Source organism: Perna viridis, chromosome 4, assembly GCF_037379345.1.
Source record: "Perna viridis isolate PV_CMFRI_1.1 ecotype Kerala chromosome 4, ASM3737934v1, whole genome shotgun sequence".
Taxonomy (NCBI): Eukaryota; Metazoa; Mollusca; class Bivalvia; order Mytilida; family Mytilidae; genus Perna; species Perna viridis.
Genome location: NC_142448.1, coordinates 39,708,754 through 39,735,009, shown reverse-complemented (window position 1 = coordinate 39,735,009; position 26,256 = coordinate 39,708,754). Strand labels below are relative to the sequence as shown.

Genomic DNA, 26,256 nt, shown 5'->3' with positions numbered 1-26,256 from the left:
CTTTATTGTTATCCTTCACTTATCATACCGTCAAAGAGTAATCAAGGGAACCAAGGTTATAGCGGTAATCAAAAGAATGTAATCCAGGGACAAAGACCAGACATGGAAAACAGACATACACAACAAAGAACATACAGTAACTAAAATCATACATACAAAGTAACAAAAAGCAAGTGAGCAACACGGACTCCACTAAAAACTGGGAGCAAGGACCAGGTGCACCGGTAGGGTAAGCGTCCTCATAAAAAGTCAAGTCCGGGGTAGACAAACGAGGAAAGGAAAACTATGACCCGTTGAATAAATCAGTTTTCATTGTGCAGATGGATACACCATCAAGATCCACGAGTTCATGATGAAGTCCATAGAACTTCTGCAGTTATGACTTCAATCTTGTAGCAAAATAAGCCTGTTCCAGATGCCTATTTGTTATAGTTGTAGTGAGATACAAAAAGTCTGCGTAGTTTCGGCAAGCTCTGGCATAACGTATGAGTTGTGATATGAACACTCCATAAGCAGGTGCTGAAGGGATGTTGCCACAGATGACAGGAAAGTTGACAATTCTGAATGAAAAGTCATCACGTTTGTCGTAAAGTTTGGTCAATAGTTTTCCTTTACCATCGATTTCTAAGTGTAGGTCAAGATATGAGGCTGACTTCACAGTGTCTGTAGTATCCTTTATCTCAATTTCTTTTGGGTAGATGCGATATATCAAATCCCCGAAATTAGGATTGTTTAAAGATAATACGTCATCTATATAGCGGAAACTGAGATTGAAGGATCTACCCAAACGATATTCTTTCTTTCGGATCAGATCAGCCATAAAGTCGGTCTCGTAAGAGTGAAGGAATAGGTCAGCAAGTAAAGGAACTCAATTTGTTCCCATTGGAATGCCGACCGTTTGTTGAAAAACACGACCACCACACTGGGCAAATATGTTGTCGATTAAAAATTCCAGCATTTTGTAAACATCTTCCTCTGTATATTTGGAAAATGATTTGGAATTATTTCTTACAAAGTATGAGGAATCTCTACCAAGAACTATATATTTGTATCTAGGTTTGCCATCTTTTTTGGAAAAACAACGATGTATAATGTTTTTAAGTCGGGATTTTAACTGAGTATGTGGTATACAGTGTTGAAAAATTATAGGTTTCAATGCTATTATATTCATATAATAGTCTTGAACTAATTGTTTCCAAAAGATCTTTCGAATTTTTTCAGGATCCACATTGAATTAATACCACTACGGGAGTAACAAGTGGTAGGACTGCACACCCTCCTTGACAGTTGTGAGTATAGAAGTTAAAAGTTTTGAAAGAGGTTTGGTGGTACATTTTGCAAATCCAGCCATGAAACGTTGTTTGTATGGATTCTTGTGAAGTTTAGGAATCCAGTACATAGACGGTAAATCACAATCATCGTCCTTGGTAGAGAGACCAAAAGAGGATAGCACAGATTTATGGTTTTCCACAATCTCTTCTTTGGAGAGTGTGATAGCAGTAGAGGTCTTATCACTGCTACTATTTTCTACGTCTACCTGTGATATAAAACACTGGATGTAAAACATTTTGCAGACAAAAATAATGTTATTTTGGGCTTTGTCTGCTGGTACGACAACATATTTGTCATGTATAGTAGACAATGTTTTTGCTACATCGGGGTCTTTAAAAACTGTAAGAACTTTAAAGTTATAATTCCAATTTGTGGAGCGTGGTTCACGGTACTTGGGACCTTTAGAAAGGATATTACGCAGAGATTCGTTTTCGATGATGGTTAAATCTCCCGTAACGACGTGACCAGAAGGACCATATTTGAATGGAGAGGTTTTGCAAGAACAGTCAGGTGGTTTAGCCTTGAAGTCCTCGTGGTTCTGCAATAGCCTTTTTATAATTGAAAATTTTGGATGCAATGGGTGAAGTATAGGAATATGAAATAATTGATATGGATTTGTCTTTGAAATATGGGGAATTTTGTTGGTAACGTTTTTGTGATGGGGGATGTTAGCCAAATAAATTACATCTATACCTTTGTTGACAAACGGTAGTGGAAGAAATGATCGTTTTTCTTCATCTTGACTTTTCACACAAACTGGTTTAAAGAGTCTGTGGAAACCAATGATGGCAACAAGTCTGTATAATGATGAGGTGGGGTCAGAAACAGGAGTGTCAAGACCTGTTTTGTAAAGGGAGTGTAGTAGAGTGAGAGGCATAGAATAAAGTATGGTTCAAATGTGATGACGTCCAAGAGGTTTTTGTATGAAAGGAAGGAGACGACCATCTATGGATACATCATGTAACTTAGGTGATGTATAGTGGCGATGGCCATGACTCCTTTCCCGTCTTGGAGTTTTGTCAAATAAGTTCATCACATTTATGCTATTGTTATATTGGCTTGAAAGGTTTCCTATACTTTTGATGTTGTCATTGCTTCCATAAGGTATTGCAGTACCTAATCTACGTATCCAGTACTCCTCCCTTTCCCTACGATAGTTTTCACTTAGAATGGGACTGTTCGTAGGATGGTAATTTTTTTCTAAAATACGACCTTTCATGGAGAGGATTGAATGATCTTGTTGATTAAAGTGTTGATAAACTGTCGGGAATTTGGTGGTGTTAATATGGTACAATGTGGTTCCTCAAGTATGGTCTAGGTGAATCGAAACACATCCCAAGTTTTATAACAATCCTGCAGGTTGTTGAGGGGTTACGAACAACGCATCAGACCAAACATTGTTAAAAAACGCAAAACGCTTAAGTCCAACAGCCGTCTTTTCTACAATATTTGCCCAAATATAATATAAAATTCAAGCAACCATTCTATATTTTCACTGTATTTTAAGGCAATATTTTGCAATATTTTGTAATTTCTCATGAATATTTGTTTGCCGTGAAAGAATACTTACGACATGTATATTTGTTTGGTGTACAATTTTAGACATTGCAAATCGTCAAACAATATACAGTAGTGCTATATTTTTTTTCATAAACAAAATGAAGATAACCTTTATATACAGCTAATCAAATTTCAGTATCGGTGACAAATCAAAACAACCCAATGCATATCATTGCACCTGTATGTCGCAAATATCAAAAATGACAAAAATAGTGGGTAATTGGGTAAAATAGTTCTATGTAAGTCAAAGTGATAGTAAAATTTAATATGCAAGAGTATTCAAAAGCATTTTGATTAAAAGAAAAAATAGCATTAGCTGGTGGTAAAATGACGTCGTGAAATTACAAATCACAGTTTGTAGTTCTTTCATTCTTAAAGCAACGACAATTTCCTTGATTTTAACAATAAATTGTTGACGTTTTTTCATCCCAAAAGGGTTGTTTTTATCTTTGATAGGTTCACCATATCAATTCTCGTTATATTTTCATAGTTGTACTTCCTCCTTGTAAATTATAATGATACTGAGAGAGAGTGCGCTGCTCTTTTTCTTAAATTATACTTTTTTTTCAGGAAACATTTGAAATTCTTACAGGAAATTTAAGTGAACAAAGTAAGCGAACAAATGAAGCGAATTAGGTATAATACGTTTTGTTATTTATTTCATTTTTAGTTCAAAGTACAAAGGAACTTTAAAGGGCACATCTTTGCCGTAAATCACTTGTATGTTCTTATATATATATATATATGCCATCATGGAAAATTAGCTTTTTTCCCTTGAACAAATAGATCGTCGTAAAAGATAAACAGAACGACATTAAAATGCCTTGTTAAAAGTACCATTTAAAATTTTTACTAGCATGTAAAGCTCAAGTTAATAGATTGAAAAGATAAACGAGACGACAACTTTAACAGGACATTAATGGCAAGGTATCAACTTGTAAACACAATTAAGTCTTCAACACAAAGAAAACTTGCACTTTATAATAACCTGGCATGTAGTTCCTTCAATGTCATGTATGAGATAGATAAAACCACGGCACTCGTGTTGTAGTTATCAATTTTCACAGGGAAAAGCTGAGGACCATTATCACTGTTTGATACTATTAAAAGGCCAAGACATGTTACATATATAAAGCCAGAGTAATCAAGATTCTAGCAGAAATCAAACAATTGTTATCCAGAGGCAAAGACCAAACATCGAAGACAGACACACATAAAAAGGAACATAAAATAAACAATACAATACAAACAAAGCAATAACAGTAAATGAGCAACTCTGACTCCACTAAAAACTGGGAGCGTGAACCAGATACAACGGTAGGGTAAGCGTCCACTGCTTCTCTTTACGTTGTTTTATAAATAATTTCAAGAAAATTTAAAAAAAAAAAAAAAAAAAAAAAATTGCCTCAACAAGGCATCAAAAATAGCCAAAAATAGTACAAAATGCTAGGGGTTATTAATCTATTTATTTATTTTGCGACAAATGGGGGTACCAGGGTACCTGAAAAACATATTGGGGTTGATGAAAGGGGGTGAACGGGAACTCGATAAAAATGGTAAAAACTTATTCGACTACCTATCCTCGGGCATAGCCTCTCTAAACAAACTTTGGTTTTTAATGTCCCAATGTGCTGCATTTCATGTACCATTATCATGTTTATTAAGACCACCTGTCTTTTTGACAAGATTTCGCTCTCATTTGGCAGTATCCGTAAGACAGATTTCACAGTAGTTTTATTGTGCAAAAGCTTATCTTGACCTTGACCTGGTAAAAAAAACATCATATACCTTAAAACGTCGTTTGATTTTTTCATCGTGTCATAGTTTTCCTTTCCTCTTTCGTCTATCCCCGACCTTGACTTTTTATGAGAAACTCGACGGGCGTTTCTAGAAAAGCAGAAGACGCTTATCCTACCGGTGCACCTGGCCCATGTTCAGAGTTTTTAGTGGAGTTCGAGTTGCTCATTTGCTTTTGTTACTTTTTATGTATCATTTTAATTACTTAATGTTCTTTGTTGTGTATGTCTGTTTTCCATATTTGGTCTTTGTCCCTGGATTGCTTTCTTTTGATTTCCGCTAGAACCTTGGTTCCATTGACTACTCTTTGACAATAATCATTTGCGCAATTATTATGTCCAAACAACTTAAGTAGCACACCAGCTAAGAATTATGCAAAATGTGATAGATGGTTGGAAAGCCAACATATTTTTTTATTTTTGATATCTTGTTTAAAATGCTTTAATAAACAGAAATCAACATTTAGTTTTTCATATAACCCGTGCTCATAGGAGATAAAAATTGTATAGAATGCACTGTATAATTCAAAAGTAAGGGAGATAACTCTGTAAATGACACTCAAATATAATAGAATCTATTGGATTTTCAATGTTGATTATCTCCTAAGATCAGGCAGATTTGAATGAATAATTACACATTTCGTAATATAGACCCACAAAACAACTTAAATACAAAAATAAAAATATGTAGTCTTTTTGGGGGTTTATCACCTTTTTCAGATTTAGCATGATTCTTTTAAAGACAGCTACTTAATCACAAGATCGTGTTACAAAAATAGCCTGGCTTGTATATAAGTTCAAAAGGTGATGTCGTAATTATAAAATTATATTTATCAAAACTGTTTTCCTAGTTGTAATATACGGTAAACTTCACAGGGAAAATGAGTTAATTACCGTAAACAATACAAAAATGAAACGAAGAAGTATATATTCGCAATATGTATTACCAACGTTTAATCGGTTCATAAGTAAGAGTAATGCATCTAATAACACGTAAAAAACATTCGTGTTAATGTCAACCGACGTAATTCCGTTTGCGTTTTTTTTAACAACAGCTTCACTCAAAATTCCTTCTTCTTTTCTGAAGTAGCAGATATTCATATACATTGTCAGAGAAGTTGGGACCGATTCAACATTTATCCGACTTGATCATAGATATTTATTTATTTCTTTATTATTATTTTTTTTTATTTTATTGGTTTCAGTTTTATATAGCATATACTGACTGATAAAGCATTGTTTGTTTGATGGGGTTTGTAACACCATGAAACACTATACCATTTGTACTGTCTGAATTTTATGTGGACTGGTACTTAGGTAGAAGCGTTTTTTAAGTCAAATAGGATGTAATACCCTACAGGTTACAGACCACCAATTCAACCAATGAGCATTTGGAACGTACGCAAAAATAGTCCTACGCAGAAATTACCCCTGTTCCTCATAGTGCTGTGAAAAAAGTTCTCATCTTATTTAAAACATTTAAACAGTTTCTGAAAGGAAAAACATTTCTGTACATTTTATAAGTGCATTTTGCTTCTTGTGATGTGAAGCCTAATCTCCATAATGATTTTTAAATATACCCCTATCTTGTGAAAACACTGGGATTTCCCATGCTATTTATAGACCCTTCACTTCCGGTGACCAGTACTGCACTGCAAGTCTGCTAACCCCACATGCCATTCTGAGGATTGTGAGCTGACATATGTAGGATCATGCTGATATATAGTCCTCTGCAGGTTAAAGTTAAGGTAAAGTCCAGAGAAGCCATTGAATATTGTGAAATTAGCATAGAAGCCTATGGAAAGTGGAATTAGTGGTTTTTAGCCTTAAGTTGAAGCCATGGCAAAATGAAAAGTTTCTTGAAATAGCTTTAAACTACTTGAAGATCTTGTTAACTTTGCCATGAGAGAAATACACTACAAACATCCTTCAAAATATGCATTTTTTTAAGTTATAGGTCCAAATTATGGAAAATTGGTCTTTTTTGGCTGATTTTTATGTCCTATCTTGTAAAAAGTGTCGAAAATTTAGTAAAAATGTCAAATATTAAACTTTGAGGGTTATATTTACCTAAATATGGTGGTAATAAGCACTTGAAATCAAGTTTTGTGTAGATGTGAGCAAAAATTAGGTTAGAAATGAGGAAAAACTCACTTTCATTACTGCGGTTAAGGCCATATCAGCATTCCCCTATGGCAACATGGAAAATCCATTATTGAGTACTTTTTTTGCTTTAGGTGCCCTTTACTGGTCATGTTTTAATGTGAAAACACTGTATTTACAAATTTAAAGCCAAATATATCACCTTTTGTGAAAATTTAAAGATTTAGGATTTTTTACATGTGATCAAGAAAAAGGGGGAGGCATGTCAGAAATAAATTTTTAAAAATAGACCAATTTCTCAGAAAATGATTACTTTTAAAACTATTTCTTCATTAATATTGTTAAAAAACAAGTTGTGATTGATATTTTTTATTTGAAAAGTCAGAAAAAGTTCTTTGCAAATATTTAATGCATTTAAGTATGGTAGAATATTGTCACTTTTTTGCTCGCACAACTTGGTTACCCTATATTTAAAAATCAAATATTTAAAAAAGTGCTTGTCACATTTTACTGAAACTTTGCAAATGCATTCAGTATGTGTGTAGGAAGATACCTGTATAGTTATTTATTTTTTCTAAGACAAAAAGTGACTCTTTAGGTTACAGACCACCAATTCAACCAATGAGCATTTGGAACGTACGCAAAAATAGTCCTACGCAGAAATTACCCCTGTTCCTCATAGTGCTGTGAAAAAAGTTCTCATCTTATTTAAAACATTTAAACAGTTTCTGAAAGGAAAAACATTTCTGTACATTTTATAGGTGCAGTTTGCTTCTTGTGATGTGAAGCCTAATCTCCATAATGATTTTTAAATATACCCCTATCTTGTGAAAACACTGGGATTTCCCATGCTATTTATAGACCCTTCACTTCCGGTGACCAGTACTGCACTGCAAGTCTGCTAACCCCACATGCCATTCTGAGGATTGTGAGCTGACATATGTAGGATCATGCTGATATATAGTCCTCTGCAGGTTAAAGTTAAGGTAAAGTCCAGAGAAGCCATTGAATATTGTGAAATTAGCATAGAAGCCTATGGAAAGTGGAATTAGTGGTTTTTAGCCTTAAGTTGAAGCCATGGCAAAATGAAAAGTTTCTTGAAATAGCTTTAAACTACTTGAAGATCTTGTTAACTTTGCCATGAGAGAAATACACTACAAACATCCTTCAAAATATGCATTTTTTTAAGTTATAGGTCCAAATTATGGAAAATTGGTCTTTTTTGGCTGATTTTTATGTCCTATCTTGTAAAAAGTGTCGAAAATTTAGTAAAAATGTCAAATATTAAACTTTGAGGGTTATATTTACCTAAATATGGTGGTAATAAGCACTTGAAATCAAGTTTTGTGTAGATGTGAGCAAAAATTAGGTTAGAAATGAGGAAAAACTCACTTTCATTACTGCGGTTAAGGCCATATCAGCATTCCCCTATGGCAACATGGAAAATCCATTATTGAGTACTTTTTTTGCTTTAGGTGCCCTTTACTGGTCATGTTTTAATGTGAAAACACTGTATTTACAAATTTAAAGCCAAATATATCACCTTTTGTGAAAATTTAAAGATTTAGGATTTTTTACATGTGATCAAGAAAAAGGGGGAGGCATGTCAGAAATAAATTTTTAAAAATAGACCAATTTCTCAGAAAATGATTACTTTTAAAACTATTTCTTCATTAATATTGTTAAAAAACAAGTTGTGATTGATATTTTTTATTTGAAAAGTCAGAAAAAGTTCTTTGCAAATATTTAATGCATTTAAGTATGGTAGAATATTGTCACTTTTTTGCTCGCACAACTTGGTTACCCTATATTTAAAAATCAAATATTTAAAAAAGTGCTTGTCACATTTTACTGAAACTTTGCAAATGCATTCAGTATGTGTGTAGGAAGATACCTGTATAGTTATTTATTTTTTCTAAGACAAAAAGTGACTCTTTAGGTTACAGACCACCAATTCAACCAATGAGCATTTGGAACGTACGCAAAAATAGTCCTACGCAGAAATTACCCCTGTTCCTCATAGTGCTGTGAAAAAAGTTCTCATCTTATTTAAAACATTTAAACAGTTTCTGAAAGGAAAAACATTTCTGTACATTTTATAGGTGCAGTTTGCTTCTTGTGATGTGAAGCCTAATCTCCATAATGATTTTTAAATATACCCCTATCTTGTGAAAACACTGGGATTTCCCATGCTATTTATAGACCCTTCACTTCCGGTGACCAGTACTGCACTGCAAGTCTGCTAACCCCACATGCCATTCTGAGGATTGTGAGCTGACATATGTAGGATCATGCTGATATATAGTCCTCTGCAGGTTAAAGTTAAGGTAAAGTCCAGAGAAGCCATTGAATATTGTGAAATTAGCATAGAAGCCTATGGAAAGTGGAATTAGTGGTTTTTAGCCTTAAGTTGAAGCCATGGCAAAATGAAAAGTTTCTTGAAATAGCTTTAAACTACTTGAAGATCTTGTTAACTTTGCCATGAGAGAAATACACTACAAACATCCTTCAAAATATGCATTTTTTTAAGTTATAGGTCCAAATTATGGAAAATTGGTCTTTTTTGGCTGATTTTTATGTCCTATCTTGTAAAAAGTGTCGAAAATTTAGTAAAAATGTCAAATATTAAACTTTGAGGGTTATATTTACCTAAATATGGTGGTAATAAGCACTTGAAATCAAGTTTTGTGTAGATGTGAGCAAAAATTAGGTTAGAAATGAGGAAAAACTCACTTTCATTACTGCGGTTAAGGCCATATCAGCATTCCCCTATGGCAACATGGAAAATCCATTATTGAGTACTTTTTTTGCTTTAGGTGCCCTTTACTGGTCATGTTTTAATGTGAAAACACTGTATTTACAAATTTAAAGCCAAATATATCACCTTTTGTGAAAATTTAAAGATTTAGGATTTTTTACATGTGATCAAGAAAAAGGGGGAGGCATGTCAGAAATAAATTTTTAAAAATAGACCAATTTCTCAGAAAATGATTACTTTTAAAACTATTTCTTCATTAATATTGTTAAAAAACAAGTTGTGATTGATATTTTTTATTTGAAAAGTCAGAAAAAGTTCTTTGCAAATATTTAATGCATTTAAGTATGGTAGAATATTGTCACTTTTTTGCTCGCACAACTTGGTTACCCTATATTTAAAAATCAAATATTTAAAAAAGTGCTTGTCACATTTTACTGAAACTTTGCAAATGCATTCAGTATGTGTGTAGGAAGATACCTGTATAGTTATTTATTTTTTCTAAGACAAAAAGTGACTCTTTAGGTTACAGACCACCAATTCAACCAATGAGCATTTGGAACGTACGCAAAAATAGTCCTACGCAGAAATTACCCCTGTTCCTCATAGTGCTGTGAAAAAAGTTCTCATCTTATTTAAAACATTTAAACAGTTTCTGAAAGGAAAAACATTTCTGTACATTTTATAGGTGCAGTTTGCTTCTTGTGATGTGAAGCCTAATCTCCATAATGATTTTTAAATATACCCCTATCTTGTGAAAACACTGGGATTTCCCATGCTATTTATAGACCCTTCACTTCCGGTGACCAGTACTGCACTGCAAGTCTGCTAACCCCACATGCCATTCTGAGGATTGTGAGCTGACATATGTAGGATCATGCTGATATATAGTCCTCTGCAGGTTAAAGTTAAGGTAAAGTCCAGAGAAGCCATTGAATATTGTGAAATTAGCATAGAAGCCTATGGAAAGTGGAATTAGTGGTTTTTAGCCTTAAGTTGAAGCCATGGCAAAATGAAAAGTTTCTTGAAATAGCTTTAAACTACTTGAAGATCTTGTTAACTTTGCCATGAGAGAAATACACTACAAACATCCTTCAAAATATGCATTTTTTTAAGTTATAGGTCCAAATTATGGAAAATTGGTCTTTTTTGGCTGATTTTTATGTCCTATCTTGTAAAAAGTGTCGAAAATTTAGTAAAAATGTCAAATATTAAACTTTGAGGGTTATATTTACCTAAATATGGTGGTAATAAGCACTTGAAATCAAGTTTTGTGTAGATGTGAGCAAAAATTAGGTTAGAAATGAGGAAAAACTCACTTTCATTACTGCGGTTAAGGCCATATCAGCATTCCCCTATGGCAACATGGAAAATCCATTATTGAGTACTTTTTTTGCTTTAGGTGCCCTTTACTGGTCATGTTTTAATGTGAAAACACTGTATTTACAAATTTAAAGCCAAATATATCACCTTTTGTGAAAATTTAAAGATTTAGGATTTTTTACATGTGATCAAGAAAAAGGGGGAGGCATGTCAGAAATAAATTTTTAAAAATAGACCAATTTCTCAGAAAATGATTACTTTTAAAACTATTTCTTCATTAATATTGTTAAAAAACAAGTTGTGATTGATATTTTTTATTTGAAAAGTCAGAAAAAGTTCTTTGCAAATATTTAATGCATTTAAGTATGGTAGAATATTGTCACTTTTTTGCTCGCACAACTTGGTTACCCTATATTTAAAAATCAAATATTTAAAAAAGTGCTTGTCACATTTTACTGAAACTTTGCAAATGCATTCAGTATGTGTGTAGGAAGATACCTGTATAGTTATTTATTTTTTCTAAGACAAAAAGTGACTCTTTAGGTTACAGACCACCAATTCAACCAATGAGCATTTGGAACGTACGCAAAAATAGTCCTACGCAGAAATTACCCCTGTTCCTCATAGTGCTGTGAAAAAAGTTCTCATCTTATTTAAAACATTTAAACAGTTTCTGAAAGGAAAAACATTTCTGTACATTTTATAGGTGCAGTTTGCTTCTTGTGATGTGAAGCCTAATCTCCATAATGATTTTTAAATATACCCCTATCTTGTGAAAACACTGGGATTTCCCATGCTATTTATAGACCCTTCACTTCCGGTGACCAGTACTGCACTGCAAGTCTGCTAACCCCACATGCCATTCTGAGGATTGTGAGCTGACATATGTAGGATCATGCTGATATATAGTCCTCTGCAGGTTAAAGTTAAGGTAAAGTCCAGAGAAGCCATTGAATATTGTGAAATTAGCATAGAAGCCTATGGAAAGTGGAATTAGTGGTTTTTAGCCTACAGTTTCACTAGCATTTCTTATTGAGGAACAGTTACAGACCACATACGAAGTCTTAGTTCGTCATAAAATTATCGCCATTTGAAATAAGAATTAGATAGATTGTGTATAAACTTGACACTTTGAGAGAGTTGTAGTTCTTGATTGGAGTCGAAAATAAAAAAAAAACATATACGTAAACAAAAAAAGTACTTTACTTACTTAAATTATGGCATATATTCATTGAATAAGCATCATTTTTTTCGGTTCCGTGAATCACCTCTGCTATAGGTAGTATCTGAATTTTATATGGATTGGTACTTACATAGTAAAATTAAACAATGAATTAGGGGAACAATTGTATTTTAAATTAAGCATTTACATCATTTTGCCCGTTATATCTACTTTGATACTTGTTGATCCATCTAGATTGACTTCCAATCTTCCAACTAGCACTCTTTATATCTGGGATAATTGGTTTCAAAATGAAAGCTAGAAACTAATAAAGTTATGTAATTTTCAATCCATAAATTGCATGAAATGAGAACAAAGTAAGATCTTTCCACGAAGAGTTCTTTACAGGGAACGCAGTTTAAATTGGTTCATCAGAATCCGGTGTCATAATGTTCTATAATTCATAGACAAGGTACCCTTAGAAATTAATTGAATGAAACCTTACAAGCTGCAAAGAACAAAAATAGAGTGCTCACGCGAGATTTAACGTGAATAGTCGCCATTCGAATACACCCACTATTATAATAGTTTTATTACAGTTAAATGGTAAATCACCAGCATGTCAGAATATTATAACTGTTCTGGCTACAAATCACATGGTGAATGTCAGTTAGTATATACTTAAGTGTCAGTCTCTGTAAGAATCAGGCAGTGGGTGAAACATGGTATGAAAAAATCCACCATTATGATACTAGTGTAATTTGACTATTTGCACCATTAAAATCAAGGAAAAGACAATATTATCCATATCATGTTGGTGCATTGCGTTACAATTTCATTGAAGTGCACTGAAAATTATTACTTCAAGGTCAAATATCTCTATAAAAAAACTTTTTCTGACATTCTAATGAAATTTGTGAGCCAAGCCTGTGATGCAGTAATTAAATAATGGTCTTTTCAAATAGAGAAAGCATCCTGAAGTGGTATTTTATTGTCAGATCCGGTGGGTTTTGACATGCATGTTTCTGATTTTTCACATCTTGCCTGATTCTTACAAATACTTAATTTTAGAACATTAATCATGTACTATAAATTTGGTCGTTTTTTTAATGATTTGCGGAAATATTAATGAACAATCGTATTTCAAACGTAACATAGTTAGTTTTGACACATCGTGATTCTTGCACCGAGTAAATATCATGCCGCTTAAGAAACCGATTGTGTTTCAGAAATCTATCTTTTGGGAAGATATTTGATAAGAATATAATTTCGAGATTGGAGTTTTTATTAATGCTTCCCCAAAAATATAAATAAGTTCTGTGTAATTGAATTTTACCAAACGAAATAATTTTTTTTTACATGAAACCTTTTAAGTTTAAGAAATTGACTACAATTGGACAACGTTTATTATACCGGTTGCAATAATACTGGAAGTCAAAATGGATTTTTTTTCTCATTCGCCGAATAAAAAATTATGATATCAAATTTGACGTTCCTGTCACTGATGCGTTGGATAAAAAAAAACGATTTGTACGTTTATAAATTGTTAACCTTTCAAAAGATGGGACGCATATCGAATCGCTCAAAACCAGGAAAAATTGTATAACTTGCAGTTTGTTTGTGTACATATCTATTAAGCGTAATGCTAGACAGCTGATAAACGAACATTAGCAGCAAATATGCTGATAGCATGCGTCTATATCAGACAAAATTGCAGCCAATTTTATTGAAAAGATCAGATAGAATTCCTTGATATGTACCGATGCGGGGAAATTGTAGTTGAATCTAAGATGAATGTCTATCGCAACGGCATACTAAAATGTGGGCAATGGATCATCCTGTTGATTAAGAAGTCATTCACTGAAATCAGTTCAATGTGCTGTGATGATTTTTGATACATCGAGTCGATCTTTGAGATAAGTCATGCCTATGCCTGCAGTGTGATTTGTTGGCAGTCTAAGGTTTCTATATCAGACGGTTCTAGAGTCTTATTTCGTTCTTTTTGTTTTTTGTTTTATTATTATTTCTAATATCGTTATTTTTTTAACATTATTATTATTATTATTATTGTTATTATTATTATTATTATTATTGCTTTTAATTGTAACTTAATAGACTGAGCCTAAATTTTATATAATATTTATATGTTTATTATATCATTTTATTCTTATTATATTATGTATTAATTTATTTATTCTTATAATGGTTTTTTTTTTCTTTATTATGTTTGATACGTACAAACTAGTTGTTCAGTTCCCTATGCCTTATTGTCTCACTCAGTATTGTTTAATTTACCATAAACCATCTTTTTATTGCATTGCGCTAAAATCTCATTGCATTGTTGATTTTTCATTTTCCATAACTTAAAACACAAAAAAAACACGGTTGTCACAATCACTAAAATCCTAATCCACAAACCACATACCCCGGTAATCAGCTTTTTTAACCAATTACTTGGCATAATTTCGTATACTAAAAGTAGTTCAAGCCCGGATTTCAAGGCCCAAATGAAACATTGCCTTTTTCTGTAGTGCTCATATCTTAATTCCTATGAATTGAGCCTTCAGATCATACCGCATTGTCTTAAATTCTACTTTTCAATCCCCAAAAATTCTAATACTTGTATTTTATCTGCAATTTATAATTATCTTAAACCCTTATAGGGTATTGCTTCCAATCCATTTTTCTCTATTTCCATATACCGTTGCTTCCTCCTATTTGCATAAATATCCAGAAATTCCCATACCCTTTTACACTTATATTTTCACAAAACCTAATACATCCCTTCTCTACTTCCAATTGACTAAATGTCTATATAGCATTGTCCACTTACATGATATTGTTTACCCTTATCACTCATGTTTTCCTCTACCATCGTTAAAGATTTTTTTGAGTTCAGAATTTCACTTTCTTCGTTCCACCATTTCCAAGGTTAAATTTGTAATTTCCCTATAATGTATTAAACCTCACTTTCATACTGCTCAATCTTCCTTTTTTTAAATTTTTTAATACACATTACACCCGTTCTTATGACGAATGTTTCACTTTTCTCATTCAAAAATACTTATAAAAATAGAAGATGTGGTATGAAAAGCCAAAAAAAGCCAAGCAACGAACAATTAAGTAGCTGTCTTTGTAAGAATCATGCAAAATCTGAAAAAAAAGTGATACACCCAAAAAATATTTTTTTTATTTTTGTGATCAAGTTGCTTTATGGATCTATATTATGAAATGTGTAAATAATCAATCAAGTCTGCTGCTCTTAGGAGATAATCAACATTGAAAATCCAATAGGTTCTATTGTATTTATGTGTCTTTCACAGAGTTATCTCCCTTAATTTTGAATTATACAGTGCATTCTATACAATTTTTATCTCCTATTAGCACAGGTTATATAAAAAACCAAATGTTAATTTTTGTTTACTAAAGCATTTTAAACAAAATATCAAAAATAAAAATATGTAGGCTTTCCAACCATGTATCACATTTGCATGATTCTTAGCTGGAGTGCTACTTAAACTTCTACTGTTTCAATGATGAATAAAATCCATACGATCAATTAGGCTGTTAAAGGCTCCAGAATAGTTAAGTGAAACAACTATCGACCAAATCTGTAAAAACGTAGAACAAATAACAATGAACACAAAAACAATTAGACTATAAGTTCCTGTGGTCCTTTTCACAAAAAACCGTAAGTGTAAAATTAGTCGTAAGTTCTGACGTCATAGTAATAAAAGTATTGTGACGTCATAACTTACGACTAATTTTACTCTACGATTTTTTGTGAAAAGAGCCACTAGATTGGGACAGGCACTAAACGTATGTGTCAGGTTTTAACTTGTTTGTGAGTGCTCAGCTCTCGATCTAACTTTGGACAGAGGTGGGAAAATACAACAATAAAACTACAAAAAAATGTGAATTCAGATCGATACAGAATACAACCACTTTAACAATAGGACACAAGATAAAAAACTGTATCTACCTCGAAAGATTACTCGTTTTTTTGTAAGCTAGTTCTAAATCGAAAAGCAGCTGATTGAATAAAATTCCATTATTTAATATTCCTTTAGCTTTCTTTCTTCTCAAACATAAAGAATTTAAGATATGATGCATTCAAAGAGTTGTATTTACTTCATGAGGAATTGTTTTAAAAAATTTAGGAAATGACTCTGGTTTTTACAATCAAGGGGTGTTTTCCTTTTTGTTTGGAAAACAAAGCAACGAAACCCAAACATATTTACCTCGCAAATATTGATTCTATCTAGTATCAATTAAGCTCGTGCCTATGTAAACTTAAACAGTTTGAACAAATTTGTTTTCATAACTTCTATTCGTACTATTCCTAATTTCACTGGTATCGTTATGGACATTTGCTTTTGTAATCATTCCGGCTTTTCACCATGAATGTACTTTAATTGAATTTCAAGATAATAAAAGAACATTATCTACACTTTAATTAAACTAATATAAACTGCTTCGAACAAATCATCTATATGCCGAAGGCTGTCAGTTTCTAAGCTCATATATTAAACGCGGAATATTCATTACCAGAAAAAATAAGGATGCTAAATAATAAAGCTGTGTACTTCCCGTATGCTTGATTACTTGCAATCTTTTTAATAATGCTGTTGGCGATATAACATGGCTTAGTTAACAAAAGTTATATAACTTCATTAAGTTTCCATTCATTTTCTCAATTATGGAAAAATTGAATAATTATTCTCTCATAACCTACAATGCACGATTGTCTTCTATAATAGATTCCATTTTGACATTGAGGATAATGAAAGAAGAAATATCAAAACGAGGTCATTTTTAGCTTCTTTTAGATCAAGATTTTTTCCTTTATCTGAATCATTCCTGTGCTTTTGTTATTACTAAAACTGTCTCTCGATTCCTTCCAATTCGTTGGAAGCTAATGCATTATCCCTTGTCTGCGATCAAGATATATTACACATTCCATACTAAAGTCGCCGTTCTTGTTACCGAATTATCGAATCATAGGATTTTTCATTATTTCAAAGACGCGTACAATCATTTGTTAATACACAAGAATTCCCAATCGTCGCTTTTATATCAATCCATATCCCAACTTGGAGAAATTGTTTGCGTTTTCTCTGTTAGCTTTCTGCTAAAATAGCAATTAAACAGGAAGGGATAAATGACAATAGTGTTATCTGCACTTCCGATGTTCCCTTTGAAATATGGCATATTTTCCGTATGAATAAATTTCAATTAAACATTATACATCTGAATTTCGTTTGCACTAAAAACCAGCTAGAATAATTCAGTAAATATTAACATCAAAGTGAAATAAGACATGTTTGCATGGTACAGTCATTCGGTTGAAAATGATATAGATGTAGCTTCTCTGTTGCGCTTAAAAGTCGTTACATTAATGCTACATTTTAGAGAATGATAAATTTTAGATTTTCAAAGCAATATATAAACAATGAAACAAGATAAAGGGATAAAATGCTTCGAGCAATGTTCGAAAAGAGCCATAAAAAATATGGAATAGGCACGGAAAACAGACCCTGACTTTTACTTAATATAAAAAAAAGCCCATTAGCACAATAAGAAAACGTAGCTAAAATGATAAGCGTGAAAAGGGTTATAAAACGCAAAATGAAAAGTATTTACAACGTTTAAAAGTTTGTAAAAAAGGTAAAAAAAAAAACGAATAACGAGAAATTGAAAGGCGCCTTCCATTTTTATCTTGTTAATGTTTTGGAAGAGCATGATTCTATTACAGGGTTCCGTAAGACATAAAGCCATGGCTCCATAGGAAAAGAAATAAACTTTTTTGGGAAAGTTTATTGTCCGATATGTTGTTACTAACTGTTCTCGTTTCAATATTATAGTTTAACAATCAATAAGTTAAAAAAAACTGTGTTTTCTTAAGTGTCAGTGCCTGTAAGAATCAGGCAGTAGGTGAAACATGGTAAAAAAAAACCTATTATTTTTATCTTGTAATTCGACTATTTGCACCATTAGAATCAAGGAAAACAGACAAGATTTTCCATATTAAGCTGGCCCATTGAGTTACAACTTCATTGAAATGGACTGAAAATGGACATTTCAAGGGCAGATAACTCTGCCCAAAACATCATTTTTCTAAGATTCTATTGAAAAATGTCTGAGTAAAGCCAGTGATGCAGAGATCAAATAAAGGTCTTTTCAAACAGAGAAAGCATCATGGAGTGATATCGTATGGTCAGATCGGTGGGGTTGTTTGACATGCATGTTTCCCATTTTGCCTGATTCTTACAAACACGTACACTTAATAGCGAAAACTAAAAGAAGATCTGAAAGCTGCCAATTTCACTGAGACATTACAATGTTTGTTAAGTTCCACAATTTCTGGAAATGAGAGCACTAACTGCTAAACTGACTGATAGACACAAACATATCACGTGGGGTATGTTTTCGGCTGCACCCATCTTATAATTATCACGATATGCAATTTTGAAATTCAATGTCAATATCTGTTATATCCATAAAACCTTATCTTTGCATGTTTGTCTCTCTGTGCCAGAGAAGACAGGTATTTTCTGCATCGTATCAAATGAATAAATACAAGTTGATATTATCAATATCCTATCTTAAACTTTGCTAATTAGCTGACAGTTATATTTGTTACTGACGTCAACTTTTTAAACAATTAAAAAAAACTATTAAAAACAATGACAGATTACATGCACATTATGTAATTATGAAATGCGGTTAATATCAAACTTGAAAGTGTTTTATCAATACGTTTGTTTAGAGGTTTCCCATAAAACTCGGCAGGTGTATCGAAATTTTGACAAAGAGGCTCACGTGTGACTTATCTTTTCATTTGATATCCGTTGCTACCGAGAACTACACTAGAGTGTTGTCTGGTACAAAGCTTTGCGTCAATGATTAATTTCTAGATAGTTTTTTTTTTATTATTTTTCAAATGCAATGTTGAAAAACAATCAATCCAATTATTTTAGTAAAATGTAGTATAAATGTCGAATGAATAAATCGCCTTATAGGAGGACTTTATATTATACAGAATATCAAAATAATAGTGTCTTTTTGTTTAAAGTTTTATTGTGTTATTGTGGCGGTCGAAAAAAATAGCTGATATGATTTTTCGATCGTGAAACCTTACTGCTGGATTGGTAAATTGCCTTTACTTACATGACAGTTTTCCTTAAATCCACGATTTTAATTGATCCTTTTGTCTTTACGGCGAGGTAGTCTTCCTCGAGGAAATTTCTTTCTAATCCGCGAAAATATTTGTCAAGCATGCTCATCGACTACAATAAAGACAAAAACCAATCTCAATTGAAAGAAAAAAAGATTGATGTGTCTTTTTTGTTGTGATTTGTTGTGTTTTGTATTTGTTTTGTTTTGTTTTGTTTTGTTTTTTGCGTTCTACGTTTGTTTAATACCTTCCGTTTTCTGGCGCTTTGCTGATAAAAAGAATACTAATGCCTTCATGTGTGAAACTCGTTGAGAACATAGTAAAACAAAAATTCTTTCTGTGTCGTCCGTTTAAAAGGGCAGCTTTATCATTACCTCTGCAACCAGAATGATCGGCAAAACAGATAAACTGTTTTCATAAAAAGGAACAGCGCCATTAAGATGAATAACAAAATAATTGGTTAAGTGGATGGAAATTGAATTTTTATTTATTTATTTATTTTTTATGTTTTCTTAAGTGTGTGTTTGACCTTGGGTGCTATTTTTGAGTCATTTAGCTGAAATTGATTTCATGAATATTCATATTATTATTTTTTTTTTTAATTCAAGAGAATGATTATATTCGTGATTGTGAGATAATACAAGTAGAGCTGGTTAAAAATGGTCGATAATATGTCCGTGTTAACTCCCTTTTCAATTACACATGGCACGCTAGATAAATTTAGTATATGTGATAAATATCGTCATGTATTTATAGTTGGTAGAAAAGAAATCCTGAAAATTATGAAATATCGCCGATGTAACATAAAAAGTTATGATATCGTTTGTTTTGGATAAACGCGTGATCTCATTTCTCTACAAATGATGTCACTAATGTCGCATCACCGACAGTAGATTTGTCGGAGCTCTTCGTGAACGCAGTACCAAGTGTTTAACCTTCTTGTGCAGCCGCCTCCGAATATAAACGTAAAAACATAGTAACCTGTACCCAGGACGTTAAAAATACCAGCATTTGTAAATAGATTTGTGTTTTCAGTAGACCGTCGTCTGTTCATCAGTCTGTTTTTAATATTCAGTATAAAAATTAGGCGATTACTGCGGAGAAATTAAGTACTATTTGAATCTAATCTAGCATGCTTTTGTACATCGTGCTGAGAACATTTTGCACTATTCTTGGTTTACAAGATACATGTATGTATGATTTCAATCCAGATTAATTAATAAGGAACATTCGATTCGTCATTGAAAAGATAATATCTCCATACTGGTTAGATTGGAATCTGGTAACTGAAATGCGAGATTTACAAGCTAGAGTTGGAAACACATTCTTTCAATATACGATGGAGGGAAGCCCATTCAGATCAGTATCAATTGCAATAACAAATGTGGAAGGTTCATCAGGAGTGCATTGACATTTTTTCAGCATATTCCTCAAAAAGTTCGATATCTATTGCATAAAATGTATTACTGACTTTTTTAGATCAGTACCATTCATTAAAATTCCATAATGAATTGAAAGGCACTGATGGCACATTGCGTTATAATTTTGTATACGTTTCTGTAAAAAAACTCGTACCCGGTAGAAGATTAAAAGCCTTAAATATAATAAGGAATAACAATTTTTAGGGGTGACAGTTCACACGTAATTATGAATACTTGTACATGATGTATATGTTCAAAAAGTCAACGTAGTTAGTAAGCTTTTTATTCTATGAAAATAATAATATTTTATTGCACTTTTCCTTTTCTTAGAATAATTTCTTCAAAAATAAAAACATAAAAGGTTTTTTTTTCTTTTTATTCAGATATGTGATATCTTTTTCTGAAAGCATAAAACTTATCAACAACATCTTTGAAATTGTAAAGGCGTTGGTTATACATAATCATATCGCATTGTATATTTTTAGATTGTTTGAATACTTGACGATGTTGCTGTGAATAGGGGAAATAAATTTTACTTTCTAATGAGTTGAAATAAATAAATATTCATGGTAAATATTCATCCAAGTATTGATGTTTCAATAAGAAGGATTTATTTTCTTTTTTTTAGGTGGGTATCAATTATCAACCCCCACTCCTTGTAAAAATGTCTTACGATTTCAATGTAAATGAGTTTAAAATAGAAATTTTCTATACTAGCTCTTCTGTGCGTATTTTTGTGATACCCTGACAACGAAAACAATTCCACCATCTTGTCCAATTTGAGAATCCATACACAATATAGCTGGTGGTTATAAGTGGTTGTATACTATTTTATTTAATTCTGAGTATTGTAATACATTTGTTTTAAATAAGTCCAATTCAGTTTGCTTTTTATATCTTTATTATCGTTTCCAAATTTGAACAAAATTATTTTAATGAAATCAATTTATTTTATGATTGGAACAACAGAAAACCCGAAAATACAGAAAGGTCGTCAATTACACAATTCGTTTGTTTATATTTATATATGAAGTCGCTCGAAAAAATATGCTTTAAAATGATAAAAAGACACAATTTGAACATCTTAAGCAACACAAACAGAATGGAAAAGCTCAGCTCTACTTAGTATTTAAACATCAATTTTACCATGGGCTTATCTAATGTAGGTGATGTAATATTATATGACACATTTCATTCGTTTCCTGTAATTTTATCGGAGATTCGTATTCGTATAAAACATAAAAGGTGTTTATTTTCACATTAAGAAATGTCAATTAGCTCGTGTTAAATATACATTTGTGATTCTTTTTCTAAGAGCATAAAATTTATCAACAGCATCTTTGAAATAGGTGTAGGTTATATATTATCATAGCCAGATTGTTTAAATACTAAAAGATATTGCTGACAATGTAGGAAGTAGATTGCATGTGCTAATCAGTTAAAATAAATAAAATTCAAGTTAAGAATTTAATTCTAGTATAGATGTTTCAAGGATAAAAGCTTAAAATTTTGTTTTCAGTAAAGTTACTATACCATTTTTCTTGATTTACAAGATATTTAAATGTTCGATATCAATCCATATTAATAGATAAGAAGCATTTGATTGGTCATAAGTAACGAAAATATATTTAATCGTCGAACTCAGATCAAATACAAACTGACAAGATAATATCTCCATAGGAAACTGGTAACTGAAATGCGACGTGTACAAGCTAGAGTTGGAAACGCAGTGTTTCAATAAACAATTGAATGAAGCCCATTCAGATTACTACCAGTTGTAATAACATATGTGGAAGGTTCGTCGGTAGTGCATCGACATTTTTTCACCATATTCCTAAACATTTTCGATATCTACTGCATAAAATGTATTACTTACTTTTCAGATCAGTACCATTCATTTACTTTCGTAATGATTAGAATGTCTCTGGTGGCACCTTGCGTAATGATTAGAGATTATGTGCTGTAAAAAGTCTCCAACCCCGGCAAAGTACCATAGTCCCCTTAAGTATAATCAGGACAACAATGGACAAATGAAGACAGTTCATACGTGATAACAAATACTAGTATATGGTCAAAAAGGCAACTGGATTAGTTTGTAAAAAAATAATAATTTATTGCACTTTTCATTTTACTAGAATTATTTCATGGAAATTCGTCTTGTATAAAACCAAACAGGTTTTTTTCAAAATCTGAAATGTCTATTATTTAATTTTGAAAAGACATTTGTGATCTTTTTTTCTGAGAGCATAAAACTAATCATCATCTCTATAAAAAGTCAAGGTGTAGGTGATCATATCTCATTGTTAGATTGTTTAAATATTTAGATATGGCAGACAATGAAGGCAATAAATTTTACTTGCCAATGACTTAAAATAGATTAATATTCATTGTTAGTATTCATTCTAGTATTGACGTTTCAATTAGAAGGGTTTTTTAGGTTGTCATCAATTATTAATCTCCAAACCTTGCAAATAATGTCTTGCGCGTTCAATGTAAACGAGTTGAAATGTTCGATACTAGCTCTTCAGTGCCAATCAAAAGATTTGTGACACCATCTCACTTTGAAGAAATTTTCAAACACCTCCATCTTGTCTAATTTGAAAAGTCATACAAAATTGAACTATAGTGGCTGTTAACTATTTGATTTAATTCCGAGTACCGTATAACAAAGGTCAACTCGAACAGTATTTATATTTTTTTTTAAATGCAATTCAACTTGCTTTGCAAATCTTTATTATCGTTTCCAAATTTGGACAAAATTATTTCGCATGAGACGATTAATTTGTGTTATGATTGGAACAAAAGAAAACCCGAAAATACAGAAAGGTCGTCGATTACACACTTCGTTTGCTTATATTCTTTGTTTTGGACGTACACGTGATTCCCTTTTTCGACTTGCGCAGTCACCATGGAAGAGTCACTGTCGCTGATATTGCTCTCAGTGAATGCCGTTCCCAATCGAGTTCCTTCTTTAACAATATCTACCCAGCATGTATTAGAACGGATGGCTCTGATGTTTATGAAAAAGGCATAGTATCCGGATATTGGAGCAATAAATACACCACTGAACGGGTCATAAGTAGACGTGACGTCTGTAACTTTTGTATCAAATTTGATGGTTTGATCTCAACCTAAATGACCTTGATCAACATTAATGACGTACGTAAATGCAACGCTTGGAGTTTCTGCAAAAATGTAAAAATGCAATCATTAAGTTTTAGATTAATGTGGGAAAATAAAATAGAAAATTTTTGTTTCACTTTCAAATATCTTAGTTTATTGTGTCCCTAATATTGTATAGAAATAATGCTTTAAGTATCAGTCTGTATAAAACAGACAGGAGGTTATCTATGCATGTTAAAAACCCAACGAATTCGCTTCTATTTCTTATTAAGAATCAGTTAAAAGACAACATAACCATTCATAGTTTTTCATGTGGGTGTTGCGCTTTTTAGATATAATCCATATATAATGTAAACGAAAGTAGCACTTTGCAACAGCTATCGTTCTTGATTTTGTTCGATTTGGTTGATTTTTGTGGGAGATTAATGTATGATTTTCTCCAAAGTACAGATCTGAATATGGAAGGGACAACTGTTACATAAAATTATATAATATGTAGATTGAAAAAAACATTGTTTGTTCGGTGTTTTTTCTTCACCCTGAATCACTTTAGTATGGACGGTGTCTGAATTTTATAATGAGTGGTGCTTAAAAAGATAAAAAGACACAGTTTGAACATTTCAAGCGGGCAATAATGCATCAGTGCATGAATATGTCGATTTAAATTATCGCAGGTATCAATTTTCACTATGACCTAGCATATATTGTTGATCACGCTGGGCTTTTTAAGCCAATAAACTTTCGAGTAACAACGAAATTGGAAGTAATATCCTAAAAGGAATATTAAATGACTTACCCCCTTGACGCTTGTTAAATCGCACATTGCTTTCATGCAACATTTTATGCATCATTTGTAGCTCAGTTTTAAACTGTTCCTGCATATTTTTCATAGATAGCTGTATTTTTTCCAGACTTATTACTGTATTTGCTACAATATGGCGAAGTCCATCTGAAGAAAGAAAATGAATATTCTGAACGTCCTTAAAACTAATCTTTTATCTACCTAAGTAAACGTGATACTTGTGCACATTGCCTTGTGAGTACAAGGAAATATTCTTGTCTGAGGAAACATGTAAACAAAAAGAAAATGATTACATGAAGGCTCCAAACTTTTCACATAATATTGTAAGACAAAGGTTTGTGTGAATCAATAAAAATATAGTTCAGTATTATTAATACATGGACTGTTCTCTTATGAAGGACTTTATGAAGACGGACAAGCCACTTTTCTATTGCAAGTTAGTTTATAAAATTAAATCCTCCCTCATACTTTTTTTACTATTGTTAGGTTGACTGATTCAAGATACCGTTGAGGATCAAGTCGGACACCTTTTACTCAAAAACTATCAAATTCATGGACAATTTACGGAATTTTCAAGGCCTATTCACAATATTTTGCATTCAACTTGAGTCAAATGTTCAGCTTCTCTGTGTGGAAATGTCACACAAATTGTGTTTTTAACGTGCTGGTCTAGGAATAAATGGTATTGAAAATCTGTAATCAAAAGACAACCTGATTACCAAATCATGAGTTCAATGTTCATATAGTTTTATATCGTAAAACACACTGAATACCCAAAATGTAATCTAATCTATATAGCGATTCTCGTCATTAGTTCAAATGTAGGTTGAACTTACCATTTTCGCGTTTCAGATATGCCATATTGTCTTCAAGCGCTTTACAGATGTTTGGTTCATTTTTATTACAACTTAGTACCTGGAATAATAAGTAAACGTTAAAAATTAAGATTCTAAATTTTGAATGCATTGTTTATGGAGAGCTTCCCGGAGATAACAGGAACGTGACACTTTACAACAGTCGTGTGTATGGAAGCCTAAACAGATCATCCAAACAAAATTTGTATGAATAATATACTGATACAAACCTTGTCATTTACTACAAAAGGCCTTAAATTATCAAAGGTAAAGTTATCCTTAAGTTACAAAAGTATCAATAAGTGGAAGTGGGGATATAATGGAGGTAAATTAGAAATACGATTGTGAATTGTTTGTGGTGTGTATCTGTGACATATATTTCAGTTACCTTTGTGAAGATTATATTGTCTTGCATTATTGCCTTATGATTAGCTTAACAGAGATCCACATTTGCTGTACTTTGATGTTCAAATATTCATTTTTGGTACAAAATTGGAAGTGTTCGGTAAGCGTGTTTGCTCCAATTTGAATCGATTTATATATGTATCGCACACATCCATTTCATATTGCTATGTTCAGCTTTAGCTTAAATTAGCTTTAACCTAGGTGACATATAAAGCATGTACCATGTAAGGCAATCTCTTCCCCAAATCTATAACTATGTATCACTGAGCTCGCTCATATGTTCTGCTAAATTGAATGTAAAAAAATCATAAGGTATGAACACTACTCGTTACAAATCTGCGCAGCTATTTCTGTTGTACTGTACTTATTTACATATAGAGGCGGGGTTAAGTACCAAGTGTGGTAGAGATGCAAATCTTTGAAATAGCCAATATACCCTCAGC

The 26,256-nt window shown here is 32.2% G+C and overlaps 1 protein-coding gene across 1 annotated transcript in view; it reads right to left on the bottom strand.

Annotated features, from left to right (window-relative positions):
• The window catches only part of LOC148620040 (uncharacterized), a 29,623-nt gene extending 4,052 nt beyond the window's left edge, over window positions 1-25,571 (bottom strand). The window contains exons 1-4 of the mRNA XM_088580617.1: window positions 25,391-25,571; window positions 24,549-24,701; window positions 22,506-23,814; window positions 19,202-19,320 (exon numbers count right to left, since the gene is read on the bottom strand). Of these exons, the coding sequence (XP_088436743.1) occupies window positions 23,756-23,814; window positions 24,549-24,701; window positions 25,391-25,520 (342 nt within the window). The 5' untranslated portion in view covers window positions 25,521-25,571 and the 3' untranslated portion in view covers window positions 19,202-19,320; window positions 22,506-23,755. The remainder of the gene's footprint in view (window positions 1-19,201; window positions 19,321-22,505; window positions 23,815-24,548; window positions 24,702-25,390) is intronic.
• Window positions 25,572-26,256: the final 685 nt, after the last annotated feature.